This window comes from Puma concolor, chromosome A1, assembly GCF_028749965.1.
Source record: "Puma concolor isolate L17-30 chromosome A1, mPumCon1.1.hap2, whole genome shotgun sequence".
NCBI lineage: Eukaryota > Metazoa > Chordata > Mammalia > Carnivora > Felidae > Puma > Puma concolor.
In genome coordinates, this window is record NC_141667.1 from 232,140,513 (window position 1) to 232,166,673 (window position 26,161).

At 47.2% G+C, this 26,161-nt stretch overlaps 1 protein-coding gene and 1 long non-coding RNA gene across 3 annotated transcripts in view; both read right to left on the reverse strand.

Annotated features, from left to right (window-relative positions):
• The window catches only part of LOC112860850 (cilia- and flagella-associated protein 337-like), a 115,830-nt gene that overhangs the window by 48,994 nt on the left and 40,675 nt on the right, over positions 1-26,161 (reverse strand). Inside the window, 2 exon segments of the mRNA XM_086717638.1 lie at positions 2,328-2,397; positions 5,484-5,623. Of these exon segments, the coding sequence (XP_086573764.1) occupies positions 2,328-2,397; positions 5,484-5,623 (210 nt within the window).
• On the reverse strand, positions 9,655-25,951 carry LOC147584845 (uncharacterized). 2 transcript variants are annotated; one of them, XR_015253834.1, is made up of 2 exons: positions 25,373-25,951; positions 9,655-9,876 (listed from the first exon to the last, which is right to left on the reverse strand). It is a non-coding gene; the product is annotated as an uncharacterized LOC147584845 (long non-coding RNA). The 2 variants fall into 2 exon arrangements; XR_015253835.1 differs by lacking the exon at positions 25,373-25,951 and adding an exon at positions 11,586-12,648.

Genomic DNA, 26,161 nt, shown 5'->3' on the forward strand with positions numbered 1-26,161 from the left:
CTTGGGGTCAGAAAAACTGGACTTGGGTCCCAATTCCACTTCTTCTAGCTAAGTGCCCAATGGGCAAATTTTAGCCTACTGGTAAAATGGGATGCACACAACTCATACCTCACCTGGCTACCATGAATATCAAATAATAAATATAGTGCATGTGAGTGATTCTTGAACTTGGCTGCAAATTAAAGCCACTGTGAAGTGTCCACAAAATACAGATGCCTGGGTCACACTGCCTTCAACAGTGGTTTTCAATCTTGGCCACATTAGAATCACTGGGGGAGCTTTTAAAGGTCCCGATGCCCAGTCTTTATCCCAGGCCGATTAGGTCAGAATTATCTGAGGGTAAGACCCAGGCAACCAGTTTCTATAAAGTCTCCAGATGATTCCAATAGGCAGCCAAGACTGAGAATCACTAATGATATGAGAGTTCTTTATCAATTAGCAAGTGCCAAATACATGTAAGGAATCATCATCAGTATCAACTTGAACATTAAGTATGTTGATAGTGATTTTGAATTGGATGGGGCTTTCCCACATACTCCCAAGGGCTTCACAAAATGAGCAAGAAGTTTAACAAAGTAAATGTGAGGAACTGAGACTGGCCTTCAAAGGGCAATTTATTAGAAAAAAATATAAAAATATTAGTATAATTAGAAACATAGAAAAATTTGTGTTGTTGTGTTTAGAGGGTGCTTCTCAGACTTGACATGTATACAAGTCACCCTCGGTTCTTTTTCAAGCACAGACTCGGGTCCCATTGTTCCGAGGGAGGCCCAGGACTCTTCAATTCTAGCCCACACCCCGGGGAGGCCATCGCGGTGGGTCCCAAGATGACTAGCACAGATGACCTAGATTCAAGTCCTCGTTCTTCCATTTCTGAGTTGTGGGGCTGAGTGCAGGCACCATTCTTCACTTTTTTGTAATGGGTAAACCTCCTCTTCCCATCCCCACTTCTGGAAAGCATGCCTCCTCCTACGTCATGTAGTTGCATGGGCACGGTCAGCCTCTTACTTTCCCTGCCTTTCCCAGGTCAGTTGGCTTGCAATTGTCCCAAAGATGGGCCAGACTGGTGCAACGAGAACCTTGCCAGAGGTGGCTGTACTGGGGACCAAGAGTGGCAGCTAGTCTTTATCGGTGACCAAGCAGCATGAGAGGTGGGCCCGTCACCATCTGAGGGAACTGATGTGCGGAGGAGAGAGAGAAACAGAGTCGGAGAAGCAGCTGAGACCCTGCTTCCAGGACTTCCCCACGCTGGGTTACGCGTCTGCCCTTCTCACGTCATGTGAGCCATCCACAAAATTCTCCTTTTGCTTCTTCATTTGGATGACACTTCTTTCGATACAGAAAACAACAACAACAAAAAACCCCGAACAAGACCCCAGGACAAGTTAATGAATTCTTCTGTGCTTCGCTTTATTCATCTATAAGGTGGGACTAGTAGTGGGACCTAAACCACAAGGTTGTTACAGAGATTAAATGAAATAATACGCGGAAGGAGCTTAGTATAGTATCGGATACTTAGTGTTCAGGGCCAGAGATTGCATCTAGTGCAGACCATGAGCTCATAGCCAGGGCACGATCCCTTATAAAGGGAGTGGATTCCTGGTTCTAATCTAAACCAGTCCTTCCCGCCGTACCAGGATGTATATCCTCCATATGGTCCCGACAAAATGATTCCCACATGAATAGCACAGACGGGCTCTGCCACCTTCCCTACTTCATGGACCCAAGATCAGCCTGGCCAAGCCCATGACCATACCAGGTGTGCATCTGGGGATGTGAGAGTAAGGGATGGGTTGGGCTCTTGGTTCTCCCTTGACCTTCCTCTGAGTTCACTTGGTCAGAGTCCAGCTTCCAGAAAACTGCAAAGGTCTTCAGGCTCTGGTTCTTCCTGTTGCCATCACTTAAAACTGTTATTTTCAGCATGCCTTTTGAATTCACAGAAATGACCCCATCCCATTTCACACCAACGCCCCAAGACCACTGTCCGATGTTGGTATTACTGCATATTCAATAGCATGTAGCACATTAGGGGCGCTCATAGGGTGTGGCCTGAGGTTGCTTAAAGTGGATTTTGCTCTTATTTCAAATCAGCAAATATTGATCGAGCTCTCAGCATGTGTGACGCCCTGTGAAGCCCTCCCTCTGTCTCTCCAGCAGCCTAGTGTGAGGCTTCTAAAGCTAAAGGCGGACAGAAGAGTGGAGGATGTCACATTCTGAGCTGCAGAGTGTGGGATGCCTGTTGCAATGCAGAAATTATAAAGGTGGGAGACATCCAAGGATCTGGCACACAGAGAACATTACAAACGTAAGGGGAATGTAAGCAGTACCTATTACTAGAGCTGTAGGCTCGTGGTTGGAGCTTGAAATGACGGCTTTGATAGGATCGTAGTAGTTCAGCTGGAAATGATGAGAGAGAGAGAGAGAGAGAGAGAGAGAGAGAGAGAGAGAGAGAGAAGATGCTAATTAACGTGAAGATCACATGCCAGGTCAAGGAAGAGTTTGTAACAACATCTAAAGCATTCTTTTGACCCCCATTTCGAGAAGGAGAAAGGAACCTCTTGTTCAGAGGATGGGCACATTTTTTAAAACTGTACTTTTGGAGTGGGCAGATGTGTGTGGGTGGCCTGGCGGAGTGTGGAGCGCGTGGGGGTTCTCTCTCCTTGACGCTCGCTCAAGGCGAACGCCAGAACCACAATTCCTGGGTATCCTGTCTGACAGACCGTGCTGAAGTTTCTACCACCTATTTTGGATATTTCTGAGAAAATCGAATGCTGCCTGCATAGCCGCAGGGGTTTCACGGAGAAAACAGCTTATCCTTCGCCATAAATCATATTTAAATTGGAAGCTATGCTGCGCGTCATACTGGGAAGGGTAAAAGACTCTCTTCCCCTGTCTTTGAAAATTGAGAGCCAGCCTCTGAAGCACACGTGCCAGGATCAGGGAAGCGCGCCTTTCAGGCAGGTGCCAGGGCTCATCTCAGGTGCAAGGAACAGGAGTCAGTGGGATCTGAGGAGTTTCTCTGCTCTTGGGACATTTCCTTCCTGGAGGAAGTCCTTACTAAGAAGATAAGCATGTAAAATGGATAAACCCGTAGTAGTGTTGAAAGAGCAGCATTAGCTACAAGGGATGACAGGTGTCTCTTTGAGACCTTGCAGGCACTATGCTAGGCTCAGAGGGGGCATGCGCCGAAGATAACCCTTGGTTCTAACCCCCATGGAGGGCAGAAACCATAGAGCCAAAGACACAGGAAGAGGAAGGGGAAGTCTGGGGGAAGAGAGGGTTTCTGGAACTTGGGACCTGACCCAGCACAACAGGACTCGGTACCCTGAACAATCTAACAGAGCTTAGAATTGTCTCTGTCTTTTCTCTATTAGAAAGGGCTCCCTGGAGATGGCCTACAAGGCAGAAGTCTCAGTGGAGAGATCACGAACACACCCCCCGAGGTGGTGGGAGAAGAGGAGAGCAGACCACTGGGGAATTCTCCTCTCATACAGCTCCTCTCTGTTAGCTCCCTTTCTATGCTGCCAAGGCCAATGCCAATGCCAATGCCCGGGTTTGTTTTCTCCCCACTCCGCCCGGCCCCCTCCACGTGTGGTCATCTCTTGGATGGGACTAGTTCTGGATGTTGTCGGTTTTGGTTCCTACTGCCTTCCAAGGCAATAGGGGCTGATCATTCAGTGGGACAAAACGTCCACCCTCCGAGCACGGCTCCACTTTGCAAAGTGGCAGAAGCCGGGCACAACAGGCCCCACAGTGTATGATTTCATTTACATGGCATGGCCAGAAAAGGCAAATCAACAGAGACAGAAAGTAGATTAGCGGTTGCCTGGCACAGAGATCTTATTGGGGTGATGGAAATGCTCTTAAACTGCATTATGGTGATAGCTGCACAATTCAGTAAACTTAACAATCATTAACTGTACGTTTAAAATGTAAAAAAAAAAGTTAAGTGTAATTAGAATGCACGTTAAAATGTAAAAGTTGAAGGAAAGAAGGATCTTGTCCCAATCACCTTCGAGAAACATACCGGTATTACATATGGTAAATTTGCCTGTGCTTGTTAAGTTGGATTGTTTTCTTTTTGTATTCTTACTTAATTCACCTTATCTTTCTTCTCCAGAATTGGTATTTTGTTTGCTTCTCTTTGTGTTTGAAATTTTGTTGGTCTTAATCTTTTAGACAAATGCTATTTTCCTGGTCCAATTTTCCTTCCCGTTGAATTTTCCTTTTTTACTTAGCAAATAAGTTTGGCTGTTTTCCTATTATTTCCTTTCACCCAATAATATTTCCCGACTTTCTTGTCTTGCATAGGTCTTCTTTATTAAGAATCTTCCCCACCTATTGTAAGCCTGATGTGTTAGGAGGATACAAGAGATGTTTCCAGGAGTCTATGCTCCCCTAACAGTTCTCTGAAAAACCCCTGCTCTCTCTCTCTACTCAGGAGGACAGTGTGTCCAATCGGTATTTGGTTTCTGATCTGCCTCAACATAAAGTACAATGTCTTATTTGTTTATGCGCTTAAGAAATACTAATTTAGCGGGGCGCCTGGGTGGCGCAGTCGGTTAAGCGTCCGACTTCAGCCAGGTCACGATCTCGCGGTCCGTGAGTTTGAGCCCCGCGTCGGGCTCTGGGCTGATGGCTCAGAGCCTGGAGCCTGTTTCCGATTCTGTGTCTCCCTCTCTCTCTGCCCCTCCCCCGTTCATGCTCTGTCTCTCTCTGTCCCCAAAATAAATAAACATTGAAAAAAAAATTAAAAAAAAAAAAAAAAGAAATACTAATTTAGCTTCTCAGAGCCAGTAGAAATGTCAGGGAAAGGACTCTCATGTTCAAAGTCATATTATTGGTCCTAAGACACTCGGGTCATTTGAGTTGGCTCTCATTCCTACAAGAGGAAGGAAAACACACCAAATGTCTTTAGACCCAAAGGACAGTCAGATGGGAACCCCCAACACAAGTATACCAGGAAGTTCAAATCAATCAATTTCTCTAGCTTCTAGAAACTAGATGTTTATCATTCTTTGTACCATTCTTGGTATTTCATGCAGCATTTTTATTTGTTTTCAACTAGGCTAATGAAGTTATCTTCGGAACAGTGGTCACTCATTAGAGAATATATATATATATATATATTTGATTGGCTGATACATCTGGAGAGAGACGTCAGGTTGTCAAGTTCCTATTTACTTTTACTTAAACATTTCTTTCTTTTCTTTTCCCTTACTTTTCTCTCCCTCCCTCCCTTCCTCCTTCCTTCCTTCCTCCCTCCTGCTCTTCCTTGTTTCTCTCTCCCTCCTCTCTTTTTTCCCTCCCTCCCTTCCTCCTTCCTTCCTTCTTTTCTTTCTTTCTTTCTTTCTTTCTTTCTTTCTTTCTTTCTTTCTTCTCTCCCTTTCTTTCTCCCTTCATTTCTCTCTCTCTCCTCTCTTTCTTTCCTTCCTTCCTTCCTTCCTTCCTTCCTTCCTTCCTTCCTTCCTTCTTAGTTTTACCTGAGTAATCCAGTCTCCATGCACTTTCCAGCAGATATAGTTCACATTTGGAGAGGCCACAGCATTTTTAATGCTAATGTTTGGCATGTTTTCAATTTTGGGCAGTTTCTTCCAAGTTCTAAGGAAAAAGCTATAAAAATCTCAAAGGGATAAGAACGAATGTCCCTCCCACATCCTGCTCATTCCAACCAGGAACCTTTTCTCAGATTATTCTTCCGGCCAGGAATCCCCTCCCATCCTCTGAGACCTCACTAAATCCTCCACGGGACCCTCTCTGATTAAGCTAGACCATCTGATCACTCCCTTTCCTGGACTCCAGGATAGGCTTGACATGTCCTGCCTTTATTTTCTTACTCAGATGTGTACAACCAGAAGGCTTTTAGAGCCCTAGGAAGCCCAGTAGAGAACAAGGACTCAACCAGTATTGAGTATCCTTGTGTGTCCCAGCTGGGGTTTGAGCAGCCTTTCAGAAGAAGATAGTGGGTTTTTGAAGTCAGTCTTACAAAGAAGCGGGCCTTGTTTATAGGCATCGTGTATGAAGTCAAATGGGAAGAACTTGGAGATGGCATCAGTGACCATGTTATAAACCCTCTTTAATTATTGAGTAATTCACATGAATGCTCTGGGAGATAGATTGTCCTTCCATGGCTGAAACAGGAACAAAGCGCTAGGAACGAAACAAAAGAATGATTCCTTGTGGAGGACCCGTGTCTGTCCAACAGGTACTCCCCTACTTGTTCCCTGCCAACAAAAGCAAGGCACAGATCCCTTGATTTCAGAGCGGTCATGTGACTCATTTCTGGCCAATTGGATAAGGTAAAATCAGCGAAGGGCTCTGGGAAAATATTTTGCTTCTTCCAAAAATGTGAAAATAGTGTGAAGCAGTCTCCCTCCCTCCCTCTCTCTCTCTCTCTCTCCCTCTCTCTCTCTCTCTCTCTCATTTTTCTTTCTCACTTTTCCTCTTCCTTGGCTGGCATTATTTCTGATTTTTAAACACAGTCAGTATGTGAAATGATGTCTAAAGCTATGGCAGCCGCTGTGGGACCATGAGGCCATAGGCTGAAGGACAAAAAGCCAATGTGCTAAAAGATGGCGAAGTGACATAATAGAGGCTGAAGGCTCTTCATGAAGCCATTGATCAGCTAAACCAGCACAGCAAACACCTATATCCTGACGTTTTTGTTAATGAAAGAAAGATAAACTCTTCTATCCTTTGCTGGTCATTTTTCTGTCACTTAAAAATAGCAAACGTTTAGCTTTTTCCTATGTGTCAGGCACTGTTGCAAGCACGGTGTATATATTAACCCGTTTACTCCTCAGCATAAACCTATAAGACAGGCACTGTTATTATTCCCTTTTTAAAGATGAGGAATGTGAGGCACGGGATTAGATAAGCTGCCAAAATCTGTAACTAGAAGAGCCGGGACTCAAACCCAAGGAGCCCGGATTGCAACTTAAAGCATTCTTAGTGGACAGACCAACTGTACACAATCGTCTGCAACTGATGCTCAGGTAGTGCAACTTGTCACAGGATTATGGATTGTTTTCGAGCTGCAGGCGATCCTTTGAGATGACCTTGAAAATAACCTGAGTTAGATAGAACCTGGAATGGTGGTCGATGTATCGCGGCAGCCTGTGAGTAGGCCATTTCTCTCCGTACCTCCAGCAACCATAGAAATGCTCTGGCTTCCTCAAAAGCAGTCCCGAGCAGTCCCAATGTTGGATTTTTTCCCATAATCATTGTGTTTCATTTGGTTACTTATATCATAATAAAGTTCTCTTACTCTGGACTCGTGATTTTACTTTTTATCTTCTAACTGATCCTTACTCTGTACTTCTCAACTGCTGGCATGGCAATGTATATTTTTTCACTTACATTGCTCATTTGCTTTTGACTACTCTGAAGTACTAATTTTTCACACTTCAATCCACTCAAAATTTATTTCTTGAGACGCTTCTGTGAACAGTGGTCCTATCAGACTGATAAGCGACCTTCTCAACTGGTAATCACGCAGCACTCCCTCTCGGTTTGGTTGTAACCCTTGCTGTATTGTCTCACATCGTAGAGGGGTGAGTGAGAGTCTATGGGGAGACTCACTTTCTCTCCAAATGAATTTCCTGTCAGGTTACCTCGTCTCTTGGACTTGCCTTTCCAGCCACCTTTGCCTGATGAAACTCTTTACTGCTGAATTTTCTCAAATTTTCCACCCAAGCCCCCTCCTCCCCTGCCCACCTGAACCAAAGAAGGGGAAGCTATAGACTGAAAAGATCTCAATTCCCAAACTTCAGAACTCAAGGCCTAGTATTTGTCTTGTTTCTGCTTTCAGATTAGGACACCTCAGAAACCAATGCTGACTACCAGACGACCTCCATTTTACCTGTGGAATTGTCCTTTTAAGATTTATTTTATGGTCTAAATCGACGTGGCTTCCATAACAATACCCCCAATGAATCTGATCTCACTGGTTAAATGGAACATCTTTCTTTAAAAAGCAATTTTCAAGAAGTAGTTTAAAACGTCTGATATTGTTACTTTATAAAACGTCTCTTCTCCAACAATAGAGCAAATAACGAGTACATCTCCTCAGTCTGCACCTTCCTTTGTGGTACTTTGAGAGTCCCTCAACTTGCTCTTTCTGTCAATTAATCTCTTGCTTAAATTTCTCTTGAATAAAAATTTTGCTGACCTTGTTCCATTAACCTCTCCTTCATAATACCATTCACCATCTCTGTTACTTTCCTCTGGATACATTTAATTTCTTGGAAGGAATTTTCATGACAGAAATGGGGCAGAAGAGAAAGACCGGCCAAGTTTAGAGATTTAGTGAGTTTCAGGAGATGGTGATGGTGCTCAGTACTTGAAGGTAACTCATTTGAAACATGCATTCATATCTCAAGATATAAAACTCTAAAAGAAAATCTTTAAATTCTGCTGGGAAACATGGATTCAGTCGCTTGTGCTGAATTAACTGATGGGGAGAAAGTCTCTAAAATAAGGAATAAGGACTTGATCGTAAGTTACATTTCATTCTGGTAATAGTTTCTGTATGATCCATCAATATTTTTTTTTAATTCAGACAAGGTTCATAATCTTTTTTTTTTAATGTCCACCATAATCTTTTTTTAATGTCTGCATAAAGTAGGTAAATTTCCTGGGATATTTATGACAAAAGCTCTTCTTGTTTGAAGGTTTCTAGAGGAGAGACTGAAAGACAAGGTGTCTTTCTTGTATCAGCTTCTCATCTATTCTGAAATTGGTTTCATTACATCTGAGGAACTGTTCTCCACACTGCTAGCTTGCTGAGTTCAGGAATGTTTGTATCAGCAGCCAATTGTTCACCTTGAACTTTATCTTTCAGCTTGTCAAAAAAAACAACAACAAAAAACCTAACAGTATTTAAGCACCACTGCGAATCTCCAAGGAAGCATAGATTGGAGGAGTCTGTCAATACAACTGGAACCTCAAGTCTCCCCCCTCCCTACTCAAGACCCCTTAAGAAGGTGTGTGGGACTCTCCACGGTGGCCCATGAGAGCCCCTTCCCACATTTCAGAAGAGCAGGGCTTCTGGACATCCCACCTCAATGGCTGTGGAAGGCCAATATCACCTGGGACTCTGGTTCCCAGCAGATAACACTGAGAAATTGTTTCACTGTGTGTGTTGAGGGGGGCGAGAAGGGGGGACAAGAGTGCTTATCCATTATAGGGCAGAGCTCCAACAGATTTATTCTTTTTCACCCAGATGCAACTGAAGAATACTGTGACTCGTCTTGCTGTGACTCTAGGGCAACAAAAGTTCCTGGAATTGTTACTCCCAGCACTGTTTAGTTTCCACTCCTCTCCCAAAGGTGTCCTTGCATTGTAGCTTTTGAGCAATGAGTGAATGCCTCTAGTCAAAGCAAAATGCATAGTACCAGGTGAATCCCACCCTGAGGGGAGGTTTTAGTGACATGCCACAGGACTGTGTTCTCACTGTGCCCTGTTCAGCAGTCTCCTCTAGGACCTGGATGAATACACTATGTGTAGCACTGTGAAATGTATTGACCGCACACAGCTGAGGGAAAGAGTGGATCCACTGGATGTCAATGACAGCATTTAAAATCATTTTAACCAAACAGGTTAAGGATGCCAAAAATCAATAACGTGAAATTTAGCAAGAAGGAAAGCTCTGGATGTAGGTTCAAAGCATCAATTTATAAGAAAAGAATGAGGAATAAATACATGGTTTGAATGTGGGAGGTAATATGCCAGCAGGTAAAGCCCTGGTGGGCCATCTGGTGCCTTGTGGTGTCCAGTCCCATGTACTCCAGACATTGCCTAGAAGAGAGGCTTCACGACAAGACATCTTGAAACGAAGTCATATGAAGGACAGCTGAGAAAACTAGAAATGTTTACCTGGGAGAAAAGAAGATAAGAGCCATGCATTTTGGGGGGACTTATGTTTTGTTTCTCTTCCCCTTTAAAAAGCATTTTTTTATTTTTATCTAAGCTATACGCACTTGCTTAAAGAGTGAAATCGTTGTGCAAATTTGAGAAACTCGACGCCTTTCCCCATTTCCGGCCCCAAGGGTCTCCACATTCCCTCCTTTTTAGATGATTACTTTGGTGTCTATTCGAGGTCTCTAAATAACATGCCTACCTTGCTTCTTGGTAGGGTGTTATCTTCTCGGGCTAGGGTGTTATCTCTTGACTCTCTACTTTCGTTTGCTTGGACGTCTGACTACTTAGCATTCTTTACCCAACATCTCAGTCTCCTCTCAAGACCTTCAGCTTTCGTTTCATTGGCTTCATCTTCTGAGTCACTCCGGCTGCCCGAAGCTTGGTCCACAGCTGTCATCTTGGGCCCTCTTTTTACTGTCCTCCTGGGGGGTGGGGGGATGGCATTGGATCTTCTTCTTCCTATCTCCTGTTTGCTGTATCCTGTTTCTTCCACTTTTCAGTTTTCTCCCTCATTTTATAGAGAAAATCCTGGGGCGCCTGGGTGGCTCAGTCAGTTGAGCGACCGACTTCGGCTCAGGTCATGATCTCACGGTTTGTGAGTTCGAGCCCTGCATTGGGCTCTGTGCTGACAGCTCAGAGCCTGGAGCCTGCTTCTAATTCTGTGTCTCCCTCGTTCTCTGCCCCTCCCCCACTCATGCTCTGTCTCTGTCTCAGAAATAAACACTAAAAAAAAAATTAAAAAGAAAAGAAAATCCTTCCACATTATTCTGAGAAGCATACGTAGATGGGAAGTACATTCTGAAACTTTGCATCTTTGAAAATGACTTTGTTCTACTCCTACATTGCAGTAATAGTTTGTCTCAGTATAGACTTCAACACTGGAGATAATGTTCTAACAGATTTGGTTTTTAAGATTATATTTTTAAGTAATCCCCACATCCAACATGCGGCTGGAACTTACAATCCTGAGATCAAGAGTCCCTTGCTCTACTGACTGGCCCAGCCAGGTGTCCCTCCTTTAGACTTTTGAATGGATTTTCCATTACCTTCTGGCTTTCAGTACTGCTGTGGTAAAGTCCAAATCCACCGTAAGTACTAATCCTATGCATAACGAACTGACTTTTTCCTCCTCTGGACACCACTAGAATCTTCTCTTTGCTCTTAATGTTTTGGGAAGTGTTTTCAAACTATTTGCTTGATTATTTTCTCCACTTTCTTTTCCCTTTTTTTCTGGGCCCAATATTTGGATATTATACTTCTGGATTGGTCTTATGGTTTTATTATCTTTCCTCTTTTATTTCACATTTTTTGTCTTTTTGTCCTATGTTTTGGGAGAATATTATCTTCTAACCATTCTATCGAGGTAAAAAATAATGAGCACAGTTTTAAATTCCAAGAACTTTTTATTCCTTCAGTTTTCCTCTATAATGATTCCTTCTTATTTAATTAATTTCATCTTGTTTCTCCAAAGATAATAATGACATCTGATTGTTATTTCCTGCCTAAAAGGAGAAAATATGGCATCAGTGATCTAGGGGGAAGTGTTGCCAATTCGGGGGCCCATGGGGGAGTGGGTTCCGCCTTGTGAAATGGTTTTTTGGTTCTCTGCTTTTCCCACAGCTGACCTAAGGATTTAGTTTTGGGGGGTTTCCTAAGTAACTTACCATGTGTTTTTCTGTTTTCCAAATTCCACGTTTTGCTGCTACTGTTTCTATTCATCCAATCCTTCATTCTATGCCTTCAGAGGGAAAAAAAAATCCTCTCCCTGTTGTTCAGATGAGTTTCGTTTAGGTGGGAATAAAAGTAGAGGCATGTGTTCAAATTATCCTGTTTCCTGGAAGTATGGAGAGTCCATTTGGAGTCATGTAGGGCTTGCTTTTGGATATTTAGAAATAATCCATGGGGTGCCCGGGTGTCTCAGTCAGTTAAGCGTCTGACTTCGGCTCAGGTCATAATCTTACAGTTCATGAGCAAAAATGAACATTAAACAAATTTTTTAAAAGAAATAATCCACATTTTCAGGGGCTGCCTTGAGACAGAAGCTCCCTGTTCCCAGAAGGGCCAAGCCGATTTGGAATGCCTACTTCTCAGGGATGTGGCAGAGAGGTTTCTAGTTCCACTGGCTTGGTCACAAATTAGGTAAGATGTCTATCTGAGACCTCACTCAGAATCCTTCAAATCTATCATTTAAACCTCTGATTCCATTACAGTTATTCCAGGCTTGGAGTAATGTTCAAATGTCCAAATCTGAGCAAATGTGCTAGTGTTTTTGTTTCATTTTCCATACAGCTTACAGTATACTTTCGTGAAGGGATGGCCTTGGTGAAGAAAGGAGAGTTTGCTTCTTCTGGTTCTGTTCTCCAAAGGTTACAGGTGATGAGACATATGTCTCTAGTCACCGTCAGGTTCTCCTCAGTATTTTCCCAAACATAAATCAATCATTTCAGTTGAATGATATACCTGACAGAGGCTGGTAGGGAAAGCTGAAGGTTAAGGAACATGAAGTTATAGTGTGAACCACTGCTAATTGAACAGCGTGTCAAGAAAATAAAGCACGACTGAAATTCTATTTGGTCAATGGGCAAGTAAGAGGTCGTTAATCAAAATTCCCTTTATATTCAACTCTCGAGCAAAACAGTTGTCATGTGCAGTTGATGAGTACACGTGCTCACGAGTGGTTACCCGAGCATGCTCCTTCAACCATCGCTTCAACAATGAAGACGTTAATGTCTTATAGTTATTTTTAAGCATTTTCTAATGATTAACTAATTTTAAACTAAAAATAAAATCCCTTGAATTAAAGATCTGATGAAGATCCAGCAACCAACCATCCATCCATCCATCCATCCACCCATCCAACATCTATCCATCACCCATCCAGCCATTTAATATCTACTAAGGACTCAGAAATAAGAGCTCTGTTCCTACCGTTTAGGAGTTCCCAATGTAGTGAGAGAGACAGATTGTGGATAGAACTTTCTGTCTCAGAACTATGATCCCAAGCACTGAAGTATGTATGGTCTGCTTTGGGATGCATGGTATGGGGAGGAAAGGCTTCCTGAGGATAAGAGGCTTAGTGAAGGCCGAGGGAGTCACCTACACAGTCTCATGGGACCATGAGAAAAGAGGAGACTTGTTAAAAGCCCACCTGCTTTAGAATATGGGGGCCATTTTGGGGGGTGGGGTGAGGGTGAAAACACCAGGAAGAGATGAATCTGAACAAATAAGCAGGGCCCCAATCCTGACGTGTTTTGTGGACCATACTGAAGAGCTCGGATTTTATCTGAAGGCTAAGGGAAGTCATTGAAGGCTTTTCTGCAGAATAGAGACATCACCAACTTGTCTCCTCTGCTTCCCCATGGTCTGAGTCACCATCATCACTAGAACATAGTGAACTATGAACTAGAACATAGTGAACTATGAACTAGAACATCACTTCAACGTAGAAGTCAGAGCATGTCTCCCACTGCTTAAAACCCCACAACAGCTCAATCCTGCTATGAGGCCCCATGTGACTTCTCTCCATTCCGACCTGATGCCTCCCAATCTCACTCTGCACCTATTCAAACCACACCAGCACACTTGCTATGCTACTTTAGGGCACTCCTCTGGGTGTCCTGTCTTCAAGGAACATTCTTCCTCGCCAATATCATTGCTGCTAACTCCCTCACCTCCTTTGAGCAAATACCAACCTTCCAATGAGGACTATCCCAGCTACCTTACTTTAACCCCTACCCACACACACACTCTACCCTGTCAATACCTTGTGCCCTGCTCTGTTTTTACTCTTTCCACAGCACTTATCACCTTCAAAGATATCATATAATTTATTATGTTTACTGTTTTTCTTCTCCCACTAGATTCTGACTAAATAAAGACCTCTTTGTTGGGTTCATTGTTGTGTCCCAGGCAACTAGGAGAAAAGACTGGCACATAGTAGATACTCAATAAATGCTCGTTGGATGTGCGGAAGAATAGATTTGATGTTTTACCAAAACAAAAAACAAACAAAAAAACAAAAAAAAAAAAAACCAAACCCCACAAACAAACAAACAAATACCCAAGAAAAATTTGGAAAATGATCTGCAGGGATTTGATATTGGAGGCTGGGGAGGAATTTGTTGCTGTGATGGTAATGATAGGTGGGAGGAGGGAAGTGACTGAGGGGAGAGAAAGGAGGGCACAGATTAGAATTACTAAAGAGAGAGAATTGGTCACTAAGGTGACCAATTATTTGGATGTGGGGCTGAGTGGCTGGGATGTCTGGCCTGGAGAGGGCACCTGGAGATAGTGGCCCCATTCCTGGAGGCAGCGGGAAGAGAAAAGAGACGCTAACTTTTGGTGAGCCATCCTTCAGTTCCCTGTGGGGCAGGTGAGTGGATACATACTCTCTCTACATATTATGGCGTACTCACTGGTTTTACGTTTTCTCTCCTCTGTGGACAGCCCCAATGCAAACACAGACAATTTACCCTCAATGTTTAACAAAATGAAAATAACCGATTGTAATAACTTACTTCTCACCCTATAGCCAGTGGCCTTCCCCATGGTCTTACCTGAGGCTTTAAAGACAACCTCTGTATAAGGCACAATCAAGTATCTTTCCCATTTCCCCAGTGTCCATTTTCACCCTGACATCCAGAGACTAAGTCTCGATTTCCCTACACCCTCAGACGCCCTCTAACTTTCCTGGAAATGATCATGCCCTTAACTAGTTTCTTTGAGACGGGAGCAAACTCACTGTAATCCAATCCTCAGGGAAACCATTAGATTGGGGTTTTTTTGTTTGTTTGTTGTTGTTGTTGTTGTTGTTGTTGTTGTTGTTTTTAATGGCTGGCAAGGCTCGGGTTCTCTCCAGTTCCTCAAAGCAGTAACCTCGTTTCATGATAAAACTGTATCCACTTGCTAGAAACTCAACAACTTTGTTCTTCCCTTTCTTCATAGCTCCCAGATGGCCACCAGCTGGTCTGGGCTATTTCTTGCATTCGAATCCCTTTATCCGTCCTCCTGGTTTTCTTTGTGATCTTCGTGTCTTGCCCCTCCTCCTTCTAACAGCCACCATACTCTTATAACCCTCTTTGGAAGCACCAAGAGAATTTGAGGACTTTTTGGAGCATTACCTCTTTTTTTTCTTTTGTATTGTAAGGAAAACCAGCCACGGCGGGGCAGGGAACTGTCTCCTAGAGGAGATCAACAACCTCCTGCATGAAAGGAGTCAGAGCAGACTTTATGTTCCTGACAAGGCTATAGGGAGACACATGAACCCGGCATGTCCCAGAAACCACAGCTCGGTCTTCCAGCTGTGCTCGGTCGGCACCCTTCATGGGCATGACGAGATGTCTGTTCCCCTCCCTGGCTTTCTCACCATCCGGCCAGGGCGATGGAGAAACATACCACGTGATCTCGTTTGATCGCTGTTCTGTTCCAACCCCCCCCCCCCACTACCCACCGCGACCAGAGACTACTGCACCATATTCCCAGTTGTTTGCAATATAGACCTTTGATTTACACGGCTCTAGCTAGAAGACCGTCCGAAATAACAAACTGAAGAAGCGAAGCTAAGGTGTCTGTGTGTCTGTCTGCTGGGGTGGCGTTGCCTGTGCCGGGAGAGGGTGGACCTCTTTGCATGCCTGGCCTGTGTCCAGCTCCGTGCACGCACAAGGACCTGTGCAGGGCGACTGTGTGTGTGTGTGTCCGTACAAGATCTGCGTGTGTGCATAGGATCCTTGTGTGTGACTGCACAGGGGATCGATGTGGGGTAACGACCGTGTGCCGTCCCTCTGAATCTGCAGATGGTGTTTGGGGGTGACCGGGCTGTGCCTGTGTGGGTGTCAGAGGGTAACGCGTGCTGTTTTGCAGGGCTATCTGCGAGTGTCTGTGCCGGGAGACTGTGGGGTGAAATTAGATGCATTTGGGCGAGTGTCGTCAAAGGAAACGTGTGGAAGATAGGTGGAGGGGTGTCTGCAAAAGTTTGGAGGGTATGTTTTGAGATGTTCGTGGAGGACGTCGGGGGTGTTAGTAAAAGCGTCGATGTGGTGGCAGTGGGGGGGGGGGGTTGTGGGGCGTGACCGCAGAGCATCTATGCGGCGTCTATGGGGGTGGCTGTGGGTATGGAGGGTATTCCACTCTGGAGCACGTAGGGGCCTTTGTGGGTGAGCTTGCAGAGTCTACACCTGCTTTCGGGGATATTTGTGGGGGGGTTGCAGGCAAGTTTCTGGGGGGGGTGTGGCTGGCTGTGGGGGTGCCCGCAGACCTGTGCGCCTCTCTCCGTGAGTAGGTGTGTCTGAGGAGATGCAGTACACGAAGGAAAACGGCCTCAAAAACCTCCCACAGAAGCACAAACCATTGCCTTGCCTTAGTGCCTCGTGGTCCCCAGAGTGTGACTGTGACAGGCCCAGTTTCCCGCAGCAGGCTGCTCTGTCCTTGGGGTCCCCCGGTCACCAGCGGTGATTTGCTCACGACTCGGCTGCACGCTGCCGGTCACTGAGGCCGCAAGCCGACTCGGGGGCCACCTCTCTTGCGAGGAGCAGGTGCGAGTTCCTGCTCTGTCCCATGGGGTGGACACAGCCGTGCGGTCCTCACCCCGTTCCCCGGGACACCCACCAACGCACCTGGGGCTGCCTCCGCCGGGGCGAGCACAACCTGTCATCTGGGGTACCGCCCGGAGAGACAGAAGAGGGGGCACTTCCGGCACCCGTCCCTCCAGCCAGCTCCCAAGCATGTCAAGGAGCACGGGCCGCTGGATTTCAATCCACTTTTCTCCAAAAGGGAATCACGGGTTCCTCCTAAAATGAGATGTCCTACAGAGATGGTGCTTTTCGCTTTATCCAGCCAGCTGCCAGTTGACCGGTGCCACCACCGTTGGGAGGAATCCCGCGTCTCCTCGTCAAGAGGCCGTGATTGGCAAAGGGGTATTTAGGTTTCGCGTGTGTGGGGTTGGTGTTCGGCCTTAGCAACCAAGCCCTTTCGGCATCTTCACGATGCGGCTTGTATCCGCTCCCCGGTTGACAGATGGGGAAAGCAGAGCGGAAGGCGGCCACACTCCTGCTTGAGCTCCTGCAGGGCCCGGATCCAGAGACGCCCCGTTAGCCTGGGACTCACCGGGCCCGCCTTCAGGGAGCCTGCCAAGGCGCTCCTGGGGTCACGCCAGCTACGGTGGCCAACGTTCCGAGAGGGAACCCGGAGGGCCCAAGCAAGAGCAAACGCCCGCAAGGAGGCAGGTGGACAGATATATTTACCTAGAGGTCCTGAGCAGGACTCCTGTGCTTATCACGAGGGGCGTTAAATGCTCTTTAAGTAAAGCTGTCAGGTGCCACACGGGGTGGTTCTGGCCGGCTCTATCTTTTGTCTGAAGAAAGGTATTTCCCTAACTTCAAAGCCAAAAGCTGGTGGTGTTCATTCCTGATGTGCCCTTCCTAGTCACTTTATTTTTTTTATGTTTATGTATTTATTTATTTATGTTGAGAGAGAGAGAGAGAGAGAGAGAGAGCAGCAGCAGCAGGGAGAGAGGGAGAGAGAAAGAATCCCGGGCAGGCTCCGCACTGTCAGCAAAGAGTCCAATGCGGGGCTGGAACTCCCAAAACTGTGAGATCGTGACCTGAGCCAAAATCAAGAGTCAGACACTGGACCGACTGAGCCACCCGGGTGCCCCCCGCCCTCCTGTTCACTTTAGATAAAACTTCTCCGGTTTCCAAGAAGCACCACAGGTGGCCACTCCTTCACCTCTTCACCCAGCTGACACACGAGGGCTTTGTCTGCCCCTTGGCAGGTGCTGAGACACCACCTGAGCCCTGTCCCCAGGGCACCCTCCTGTGTTGCCTCTCGGTCAGATGAGCCCGGTGAATGATCTTCCTTGTCCTCCTTCTGGATACACATGAATCACCTCATTCAGGTCTCAAAGCCCCTCTGGGAGGGAAGTGGGGGGGGGGGGTAGGTATTGCCGTCTTCAGGTTATGAGTGAGGACATGGGAGGTAAGCATCTGGCGACAGCCACACTGCAGGGAGCACACGGACAGAGCTGTGGGCCGGCATCGCCATGACCTGAGTCTCCTTCCCCAGCTACCGCCTCTAGGTGACAGGTGCTGTCCTCCCTAACAGCATCCATTCTACTGAAAGATGAGGCATCGCTGTAAAGCCTCACCACCAGGTGGTGAGTGAGAAAGCCCCAGGGGCGGTGCAGACCATGAATATTACAGGAGGGCTGTGTGCGGCGATCAGGCAGACTGTGGAAGACACAGGGTTGGACCCAAACACTGGAGGTGGGAGAGGCATTTGACAAGCCAGGACAGAGGGGAGGGCACATTCCAAATGTGCAGTTTGTAAACCAAGATGCAGAGGAAGGCAGGGTTCTGAAGATGGCCCACCCTGGAGCCTGTGGGGACACGGATTCAGCAGGCCGGGCAGAGAGGAATGGAAAGAAGGGGCAGATGGGAGAGGGGACAGGAAGAGGGAATTCCCCGGGAGGGACAGGGATGCCATGCCACCAGATCATATGTCACAGATCGTATGTCACGGGAGACCTAGGATGTGTTGGGTTTGGGTGCTTTTTTTTTCAATATCGGTGGTAAAGACTGGCTCGTCGTTCGCTGTAGGCACTTCCCTCCCGATGACTTGTTCACCTGTCCCAGCTGCCGCTGCAATTAAGCTGACTATGTGACCGACTACTGACTTCTGGAATATGGGCAGAAATGACCCATAGCACTTCCAGGCGCGGTCCCCAAATCCTCCTGCGTGACCGTCCACCCAACTACCTTCCTTAATTTGCCACTTGGACGCAGAGGTCTGGACATTGTATGTTTCGTTGACATGTTCAGACTGACTTTGTCTGTGATGAGTTTTGGTTTCCCTGCTCTCTGCCCTGAACCAGGCAGAATGGCGGGACATGCCCTCAGAAAACATTTCTCGAGTGAAGGAACAAACGTCCCAACTTTGGAGGTCCATAGTGGTATTGTAGCCACTCCAGGGGAGGGTTGGAATGGGAAAATGAGTCTGTCAGGGGGCGGGAGAGGAGAAGAAAAAGCTAGTTCAACCCCTAAGCTGTCTTGAGAACATTATTATTTTACCCCATGGCAATCGTTACGTAAAGAGGCTACGTCCTTGCTTAAAAATGTATTACTCCCTTCTTTTGAAATTAGATTTAAAACTTCAATATTTACCTTCATCGTTCACCTACGGAAGCCAAAGACAGAATGTTCACACATCCCTGCAACACGGTTTTAAACAGAAAAGAAAAATAAATCCCCTTCAGAAAAGCCAACACATTCCATGTATTTCCCAGCCTCTAATAGCTTGTGCACTCTTGGCAGAAACAACAAGCAATGTTTTTTCCAGTTAAAAGGGAGCAGATAGTTTTCCAGGCCTTTCTGTTTCTCTCAGAGCAGATGGGCCTTTCTGCTTAGCAGGTGGAGCTGCCACCACCTTGAAATGGGACATGAGCTCGGTCAGACCGCACTGTCCACATGCCCGGACCTAGGTCACAGGGGGAGCTCCCTGTGGTGTGTGACTGCAAGCAGGGGACCCCGATCATTCCAGGACGTGTCTCATAGTGACCCGTACTTGGAACTGCAGTTGATACAGCGGAAATCACCGGCACAATAGCAGGCGGGGACAGTAGCAAAAGGTGCCCTCTGGGGTGTGCACTAAATGCTGCTAGTTTGTCGATGGGAGCTTGCTACGGTATTTTCCAGTACAGTGGGACTCAGGAAATCTCCAATAAGTAGCCAGTGCCGCACTACCTGCTTCGCACGCGTTCTCTCATTCCATCCTCACGACAATCCCGCGGGGTAGGCGCTTTGATTATTTCATTATATAGACTGAGGCAGAAAGAGGTCGAATGGCATACTTAGGGGACCAGAGGTCCTAGGTAGCATAGGCACTGGACTCGCTACATTTTGTGCGGTCTCCGAGCTCAGGAGACTCAGCAGTGGAACCAGCTACGGTCTTCATCGGGTTCGCAGTATGTGGAGTTCGTGGTAGGTAATGTCATTTTTTGCTCAGCCTGGCTCCAAATCTCGAGAATTAATCTCTGGTCAACCACTGTGCTGTTCTTTTAGCCTTTCTGTGACATCCACCCAAAATTCTGTGACGTGTGTCTTATGTAATATTTTCCCAGTGCAAAATCTATTAATGAGAATTACATCTGCGTCCTTGGGTTCTGTCACTTTCCATGCAATTACAGTACCGGTTAGAACCTCATCTTATTTCAAGAAGCCACCGTATGCTGTTCCCCTCTCTCCACATTTCGCCAGTTAATATGTCATTTTCTGTCTCCGCACCCCCCCTTAGAGCCCTGCAATCTGTCTCCCTGTTCCTCCGCTCACAGTTTTCTCACCACTGTTTCCGTTTCTAATAAATTAAATGGAATTTTCCCCGTCTCTCATCTTCCTCGATCTCCCTGGATGTTCAGCTGCTAATCAGCTCTTTCCTCTTGGACATTCCCCCTCCCTCGCCTCCTGCGGGTACCTTGTCCCTCTCAGCAGCTTCTTTGCACCTGCTGGGACCCCAAGCTCGCACCTTCACAATTGCACTGTGCTGAATACTCCTGTGTTTGTTTCTTTTTGTCCCCGCAAAGATCATTTATTATACTATTTCGTTGGTCTTCCAATGGGCCTAGCTGAGGGCTGAGCAGATGATATTTAATTTAATTAACACTCCCTTATTCTGGCTTCTGGCTTCCAGACTTAATGATACCGTGACCCCAATTAAGTTAAGCAGTTGATGAAGCCAGTGGTCATATCAGGATTATTTGCCTGATAAATAACAGATCATAATCAGTACCAGGCCAAAGTGACCAGTGACATCCTACAATAAACTGCTTCACCTAAAAAAAGGTGAAAAAAGGGGTATTTTTTTTTTTTTTTTTTTTTTTTTTTTTTTTTTTTACCATTTCCTTTAGGAAAAAGAAAAAGGAAACCAAGGTAAAAACCCTGAGAGCTCGTGGCTGGTCTGCAATCATTTTGCTTCTGAGTCTTATCAAATCATCTCGGAGGCTTTGTTGACATTATCTGCTAACGACTGTAATCCATCTTTCCAAATGGAGAGAGGCAACCGGGCTGCCATACGGCACCCTCAGTCCAGAGATCTGAGGTCTGAGGTCAGCCCCCGACTGTCGCTTAGAGCACCCACCACCCGGCCAGCTGCCCGCGCAGGGCCTCTGGACCCGTTTCTAAAGGGTAATATTTACAGTGTTGGAGAGCTGGGCGCTGCGGAGCTTAATGGGATTCTTAATAAAGGCAGCTTTCATTAAGAGAGGGAGCATAGACAAGGTGCCCTTGCTTTTGAGGAAAGGACGACCCAGCACAAGACGGATGCTCCTTCTCAGTTTGGAAATCATGTGGGTCAAGTGCCTTGTCATGCATTAACAGCCTTTTTAAGTTCCTGGCAGATTGAGAGGAACGGCTTAGATAAATGAAGGCAGAGGAATCACGCGATCTGTCTTGGTAGCATAAACGCTGAGACACAGCAGCTGCATTTAAACAGAGCAATTTGCTAAATGAGTGGTTGGCTACTTTCCAGATGGCCAATGTGACACAGGGCTTGGATGAATCCTTTATTCAATCATGCATCTGTCTAGACTGAAGCAGGAAAGGCCAGGTTATCGCCCCTGCACCAGCCGTCCGCAGCCGCAGCCCCGGCAGCTCAGAACCCCCACAGAAACCCCGCTCGGCCTGGCTGGGGAGGCAGCTTGGCCGGAGACCAGCTGGGGAGGACGGGGCAGCCCGGCGTGCCGAAGCCTCAGGAAAAGCCAGCTTCTCGGCTGAAGGATGGCCCGCTCGGAACCTCACCTCCCCCGCCTGCCTACCGGGGATACGCAGCCAGGTGACCCTAATAGGACGAAGCGACAAAGCCTAGGAAGCAGAAATATTGGTCGCGTTCTGTGTGCGTTTCCTTTATGTGCACTTGAAAGTCCTTTCACACGCGGTTCATCTGGATTCTTCTGGTTCGGTTGTAAAATTCCCAAGGCCGCCGGAAGAATATTCTTAGCTTGGCCCCGTGACCCCACTCTGCTTCCCTTTCTCTCTCCCTCTGACACTTAATTCAACCCTGACTCAAGCATTTCTTTAGAGACGATATCAGGGACATTGGCTGGAGAGGCCAAGGGGTAGACCAGATGACCACTCAGTCCTGGGGCCTCTGGGTCTATGACATGCGTTGACCGACTGATGTAAAGCAGGTCGGGTAAAATGGGGCCACTTGATGGGCAGTTTGCCCAACTTTAATAGGCAAGCATCGAACTTCATTGGGCTGTAATGGGGACCTACAGGAAGGCAGCTCCACTAACCTATTTCTCTCTGGTAAGTTATACCACAAGCCTATTTAATTTTTATTATTGCATTGAAAGTTTCCACAGTGAGGGTTTCATTTCCCTGTGTTCTTTAGCAAGCTATTCGAGTTTCCTGGCTAGAATGTTCTGACCAGTTAGTCAACAAGCCTCCCCACCCCGCCTCCCCTCCGCCCCAAGCCGCTGGGCCTCCACCCTCGACAGCAGCTTCCTCTTGCTTCTGACTCAGGAGGAAAAGTTTAACCTGGTGAATCACCAGCAGCGCTTTCTGTGACATTCTGAGGAAAACTACAGTTTGCCGAGGAAGCACTCCGAAACGTTTCACTTCCTGCTGTTTCTGAGCTACACGGGGTGGAAAAATTTGAGTCCTGCCCTGTGCCCATCCACCAAAGCTTTCTCACCAACATTTTTCTCTCTTGGAAGTTTCCGATCGTCAGGGCTGTGTTGACCCTACAGTCAGCCTGAAATAAACGAGTCAAGTGAACAAGGCTGTCCTACAGGAGGGTCTAGCGTTATCCCTCTGCCCGTCTCACCCAGATGCTACTTCTTTTGTAACCATTTGAGCCCGGTTTCCTCATCTGTACCACAAAGTACAGCAAATGCTTTGTGGGACAATTTTTTTTTTTTTTCCATTCTCCAACCAACATCACTCTAGATGCGTAAGTGAGAAGCTAATCCATACACAAGGATGCACTTGGGCATGGTTGGCCTAGACTATACCAATGGAGGTCTTTATGGCAAGAGTCCGGGCTATGGAAAGGGAGTTATTCTAGTATCTCGAATATTCCAGTAGTAGGTATGCCAAAAGTTCAGAGCAATGAAGTCACTGAACTCAGAGATAATTACAAGGCTGTTCAAGTCCTTGCAATGAGGAAACAGCTCAGAAAGGGTATAAAAGTGGATTATTAATTTTAAGAAACAGGTTTCTTAATTTGCTGCATGCAAATAACATTGATGAATGTTATCAAATGATCCTTAAGCCATAAGCCTGGGCTAGATGCAACAATCAAAAGAAGTCCAAGGACAATCAAGAGAGACTTGGTAATATGACGTTAGCGAACCAAGCTCCCCTTGCCTTTGTCAGCAGATTGCAAAGGTGGCTTCCCTTATGCTGAGTGTGACTGGGTCCTCAACGCTAGGTCCTCAATAGGTGACCTCCAGGGGATGGTTGGGTGAAAAGTCAGGCCCGTGCTTCTGCTTTATAATAACCGCCCTTCTCTCTCAGGTACAGCTGATGGCTTTGCTGGATGACAGCACGAACTCTTTAGTGCTACATTCACTGTAAGCCTTTTTTGTAGCCTAAAGAAAATTTGATTTTTTTGTTAAATAAACATCAAACGAGGACTCAAACATTTTTTGAAAACGTCGTGGCTTTTTAACATTCAAATATAGCTCCACGAAGAGTCCTCCACGACTGACATTTTATCTTATTAAAGTGCTGTTAATTAAGACCCTGAGCCACTAGCAGCAGCAACAGACAGACTCCGGCAAACTCTTCCTGCCATAAAATGCAACTCTGATTTGCAGAGAAGCTCAAAGGACCGCAGCGAATTGGCTCATTCGCATCTAGTCCACTAGGGGGCAGTGAATGATCGAGTTTCCCGCAGGCGGGCTGCGCCGCGGGTTGGTTGCTATATATACACCTGAAGTGTGGCAGGCCTTTTACACAAAGTGAGCAGCGCCGCGGCAGTGACAGGTGTAGGGAAGCAGCCAGCTATTGCTACCAGCACAGTCTGTCAGAAGGATGAAGTGAAATGAATCATTTGCATTTTTGCCAATGAACCTGCATTCTAATGAACAGGCAGTGTCGCCCGGATCGGCCCCGGCTTCGCCTTCCTGGCTTCTGCTGGACCGTCGCCACAGGCGCCGGGCTGGACCGCACCCAGGACTGCAGCAAGGAGACAGGCAGAGCCACGGAGCCCGATTTACCAGGCGCCTGGGGCTCCGGACCACAGGGGCACGACTGACCCCGCGGCCGGGGGTGGGGGTGGGGGTGGGGGTGGGGGTGGGGTGCTTCCCTCTTGCACTCCGTCCCGGTGTCCGCGTCCCTTTGAGGAATGTCAGGCCCGGGAGAGGCCGTGCAGCATAAATCCAGGCACACCATTCACCTCCTAGTCCGTGTGAATGGCGCCCCCTACAGGTGAGCAGCGCGCAGATCATTCCCCGCTCCCGCCACGTGGGGGCCTGTGGGCTGGAGGTCTCCGCACCAGGGCCCGTCTGCTCTCTCACCCGCTCCTCGTTTTTTGAAAAAAACAGCATTAAAAGGCGTTAGGGGAAAGTCGAGAGTAAGGCAACTCCTGGGCACAATGAGAAATTGGGAGCTCTTGGATTTCGGTGTCCGCGATGGTCCCATCTGCCTTCCTCTCTCCGGCTTGCTCGGTTCCGTTCAGGACCTAAAGCCCTGGTGGTGGTCCCCTGGCCCTTGCTAACACTTCTTCAGAAAGATCCTGGGATACTGGACCCTTCGACCTAGCTGTGTTTACAGCACTCTGTCTCCTCTCCCCCGGGAATCTGCGTTTAAACCTTATCTCTGATGGTCAAACAAAACACACAGAAGGGCATCCTCCCTCCCGGCCCCTGATTAGCAAGAGCCCCCGGTGCCCAACGGGAGGCAAACCAGATGTGCCACTGTCCCCCTGCGCTCCGACAGCGATGCTTTCAGAGCGACTACTCCATTCCAGTGCTGTTTCTTCACACCATTACCTGGAACATCCCTTCTGTTTTACACGAGAGTCAGTAAAGCATAGCAGTTCAATGCACAGGCTTGGTTCACACTGAGTGGGTTCGAATCCCAGTCTGTCACCTCCCGGGGTGGTGACATGCTACGCTTGAAAGCTGCACCACCGCTTTGTGCCTCAGTTGCTCCATTCTCACAAACGGCAACCGTAGCATGACCCTGCGGTCTGAACTGATCGGATCTGGTGCAAAGCCCTGAGGACAACCCCAGGCATGTAAGTGAGCACTTCATGTATGTTACCTCTTAGTATTTTATTTATTCGACATACGGCTGGGTCTCCTCGTCTGTTTTCCTCTTCATTTTGTCTCAGCTTCGAGACAGAGATGCTCCCACCCTCCTTTCCCCCACCCCTCGCTTCTCCCCGAGTGAAAGGCAGACGGTTTTCTGGCCTCCGATTGAGTGTCTCCTGCCCTCCTTCCACCCTCCACACCTACCTGATCGTCGCCGTAGAGAATCGGGCACTTGTCAGAGTCCTCGTAACTGAAGCAGAGAATGTAAAGAGAAAACATCTTCAGACACCAAGAACAACAAGCTCGGGGATGGGGGGGGGGAGGGTAGATTCTGACAAATGTCCATTATGTCATGCCCGTGTTCTATTTGTAGAACCGTCTTGGAAATAGGCACTTGGTGACCTCGCCTAGATCAGAAGTGATTTCAGATTCTCTTCATGTAATCGCCTGCTTCCACCATGCAGCTTCATAATTAAAATAAGAAACTTATTTATAAAGCCGGTGGCGGAGCTGAGCGAGGGCTGTGACGAGGTGCTCCTCGGTGATGCTGACTCTAAACCATGTCGGCCAGCCTGGAAAGAGTGGCAGGGACCTCTCGGATGGGAGGGATCCCTCCTGTCAGGTGAGAGCTGGAGGGAGTGTGGGGGGACGACTGGCTCCCCAGTCCGAGTGCGTAAAGAGAGGCCAGACTCTTACGGGAATTGTGACAAGTCCCGCTTTGGGTAGATGGCTGGCTCCAAGGATTTGGGCGAGCTCTGGCAGGTGCCAGGACCAGCAGAGGGAAGTGACTGCCCGGTGGAGGAAGGCTTGAGCACAGGGGGCTTACGGCAGGAGGAGCGCGCGCCCGCGGCAGGGAGGAGGGATGAAGAGGCCGAGTAGGAGGAGGTGGTGAGGACGGAGGGCGGGACCTTTCCCCGTGACCCCTCGAATCTTCAGTTTTGTTGGCAAACATCACAAAATGCGTGGTGCGGTTGGATTTCTTGTCCAAACCAG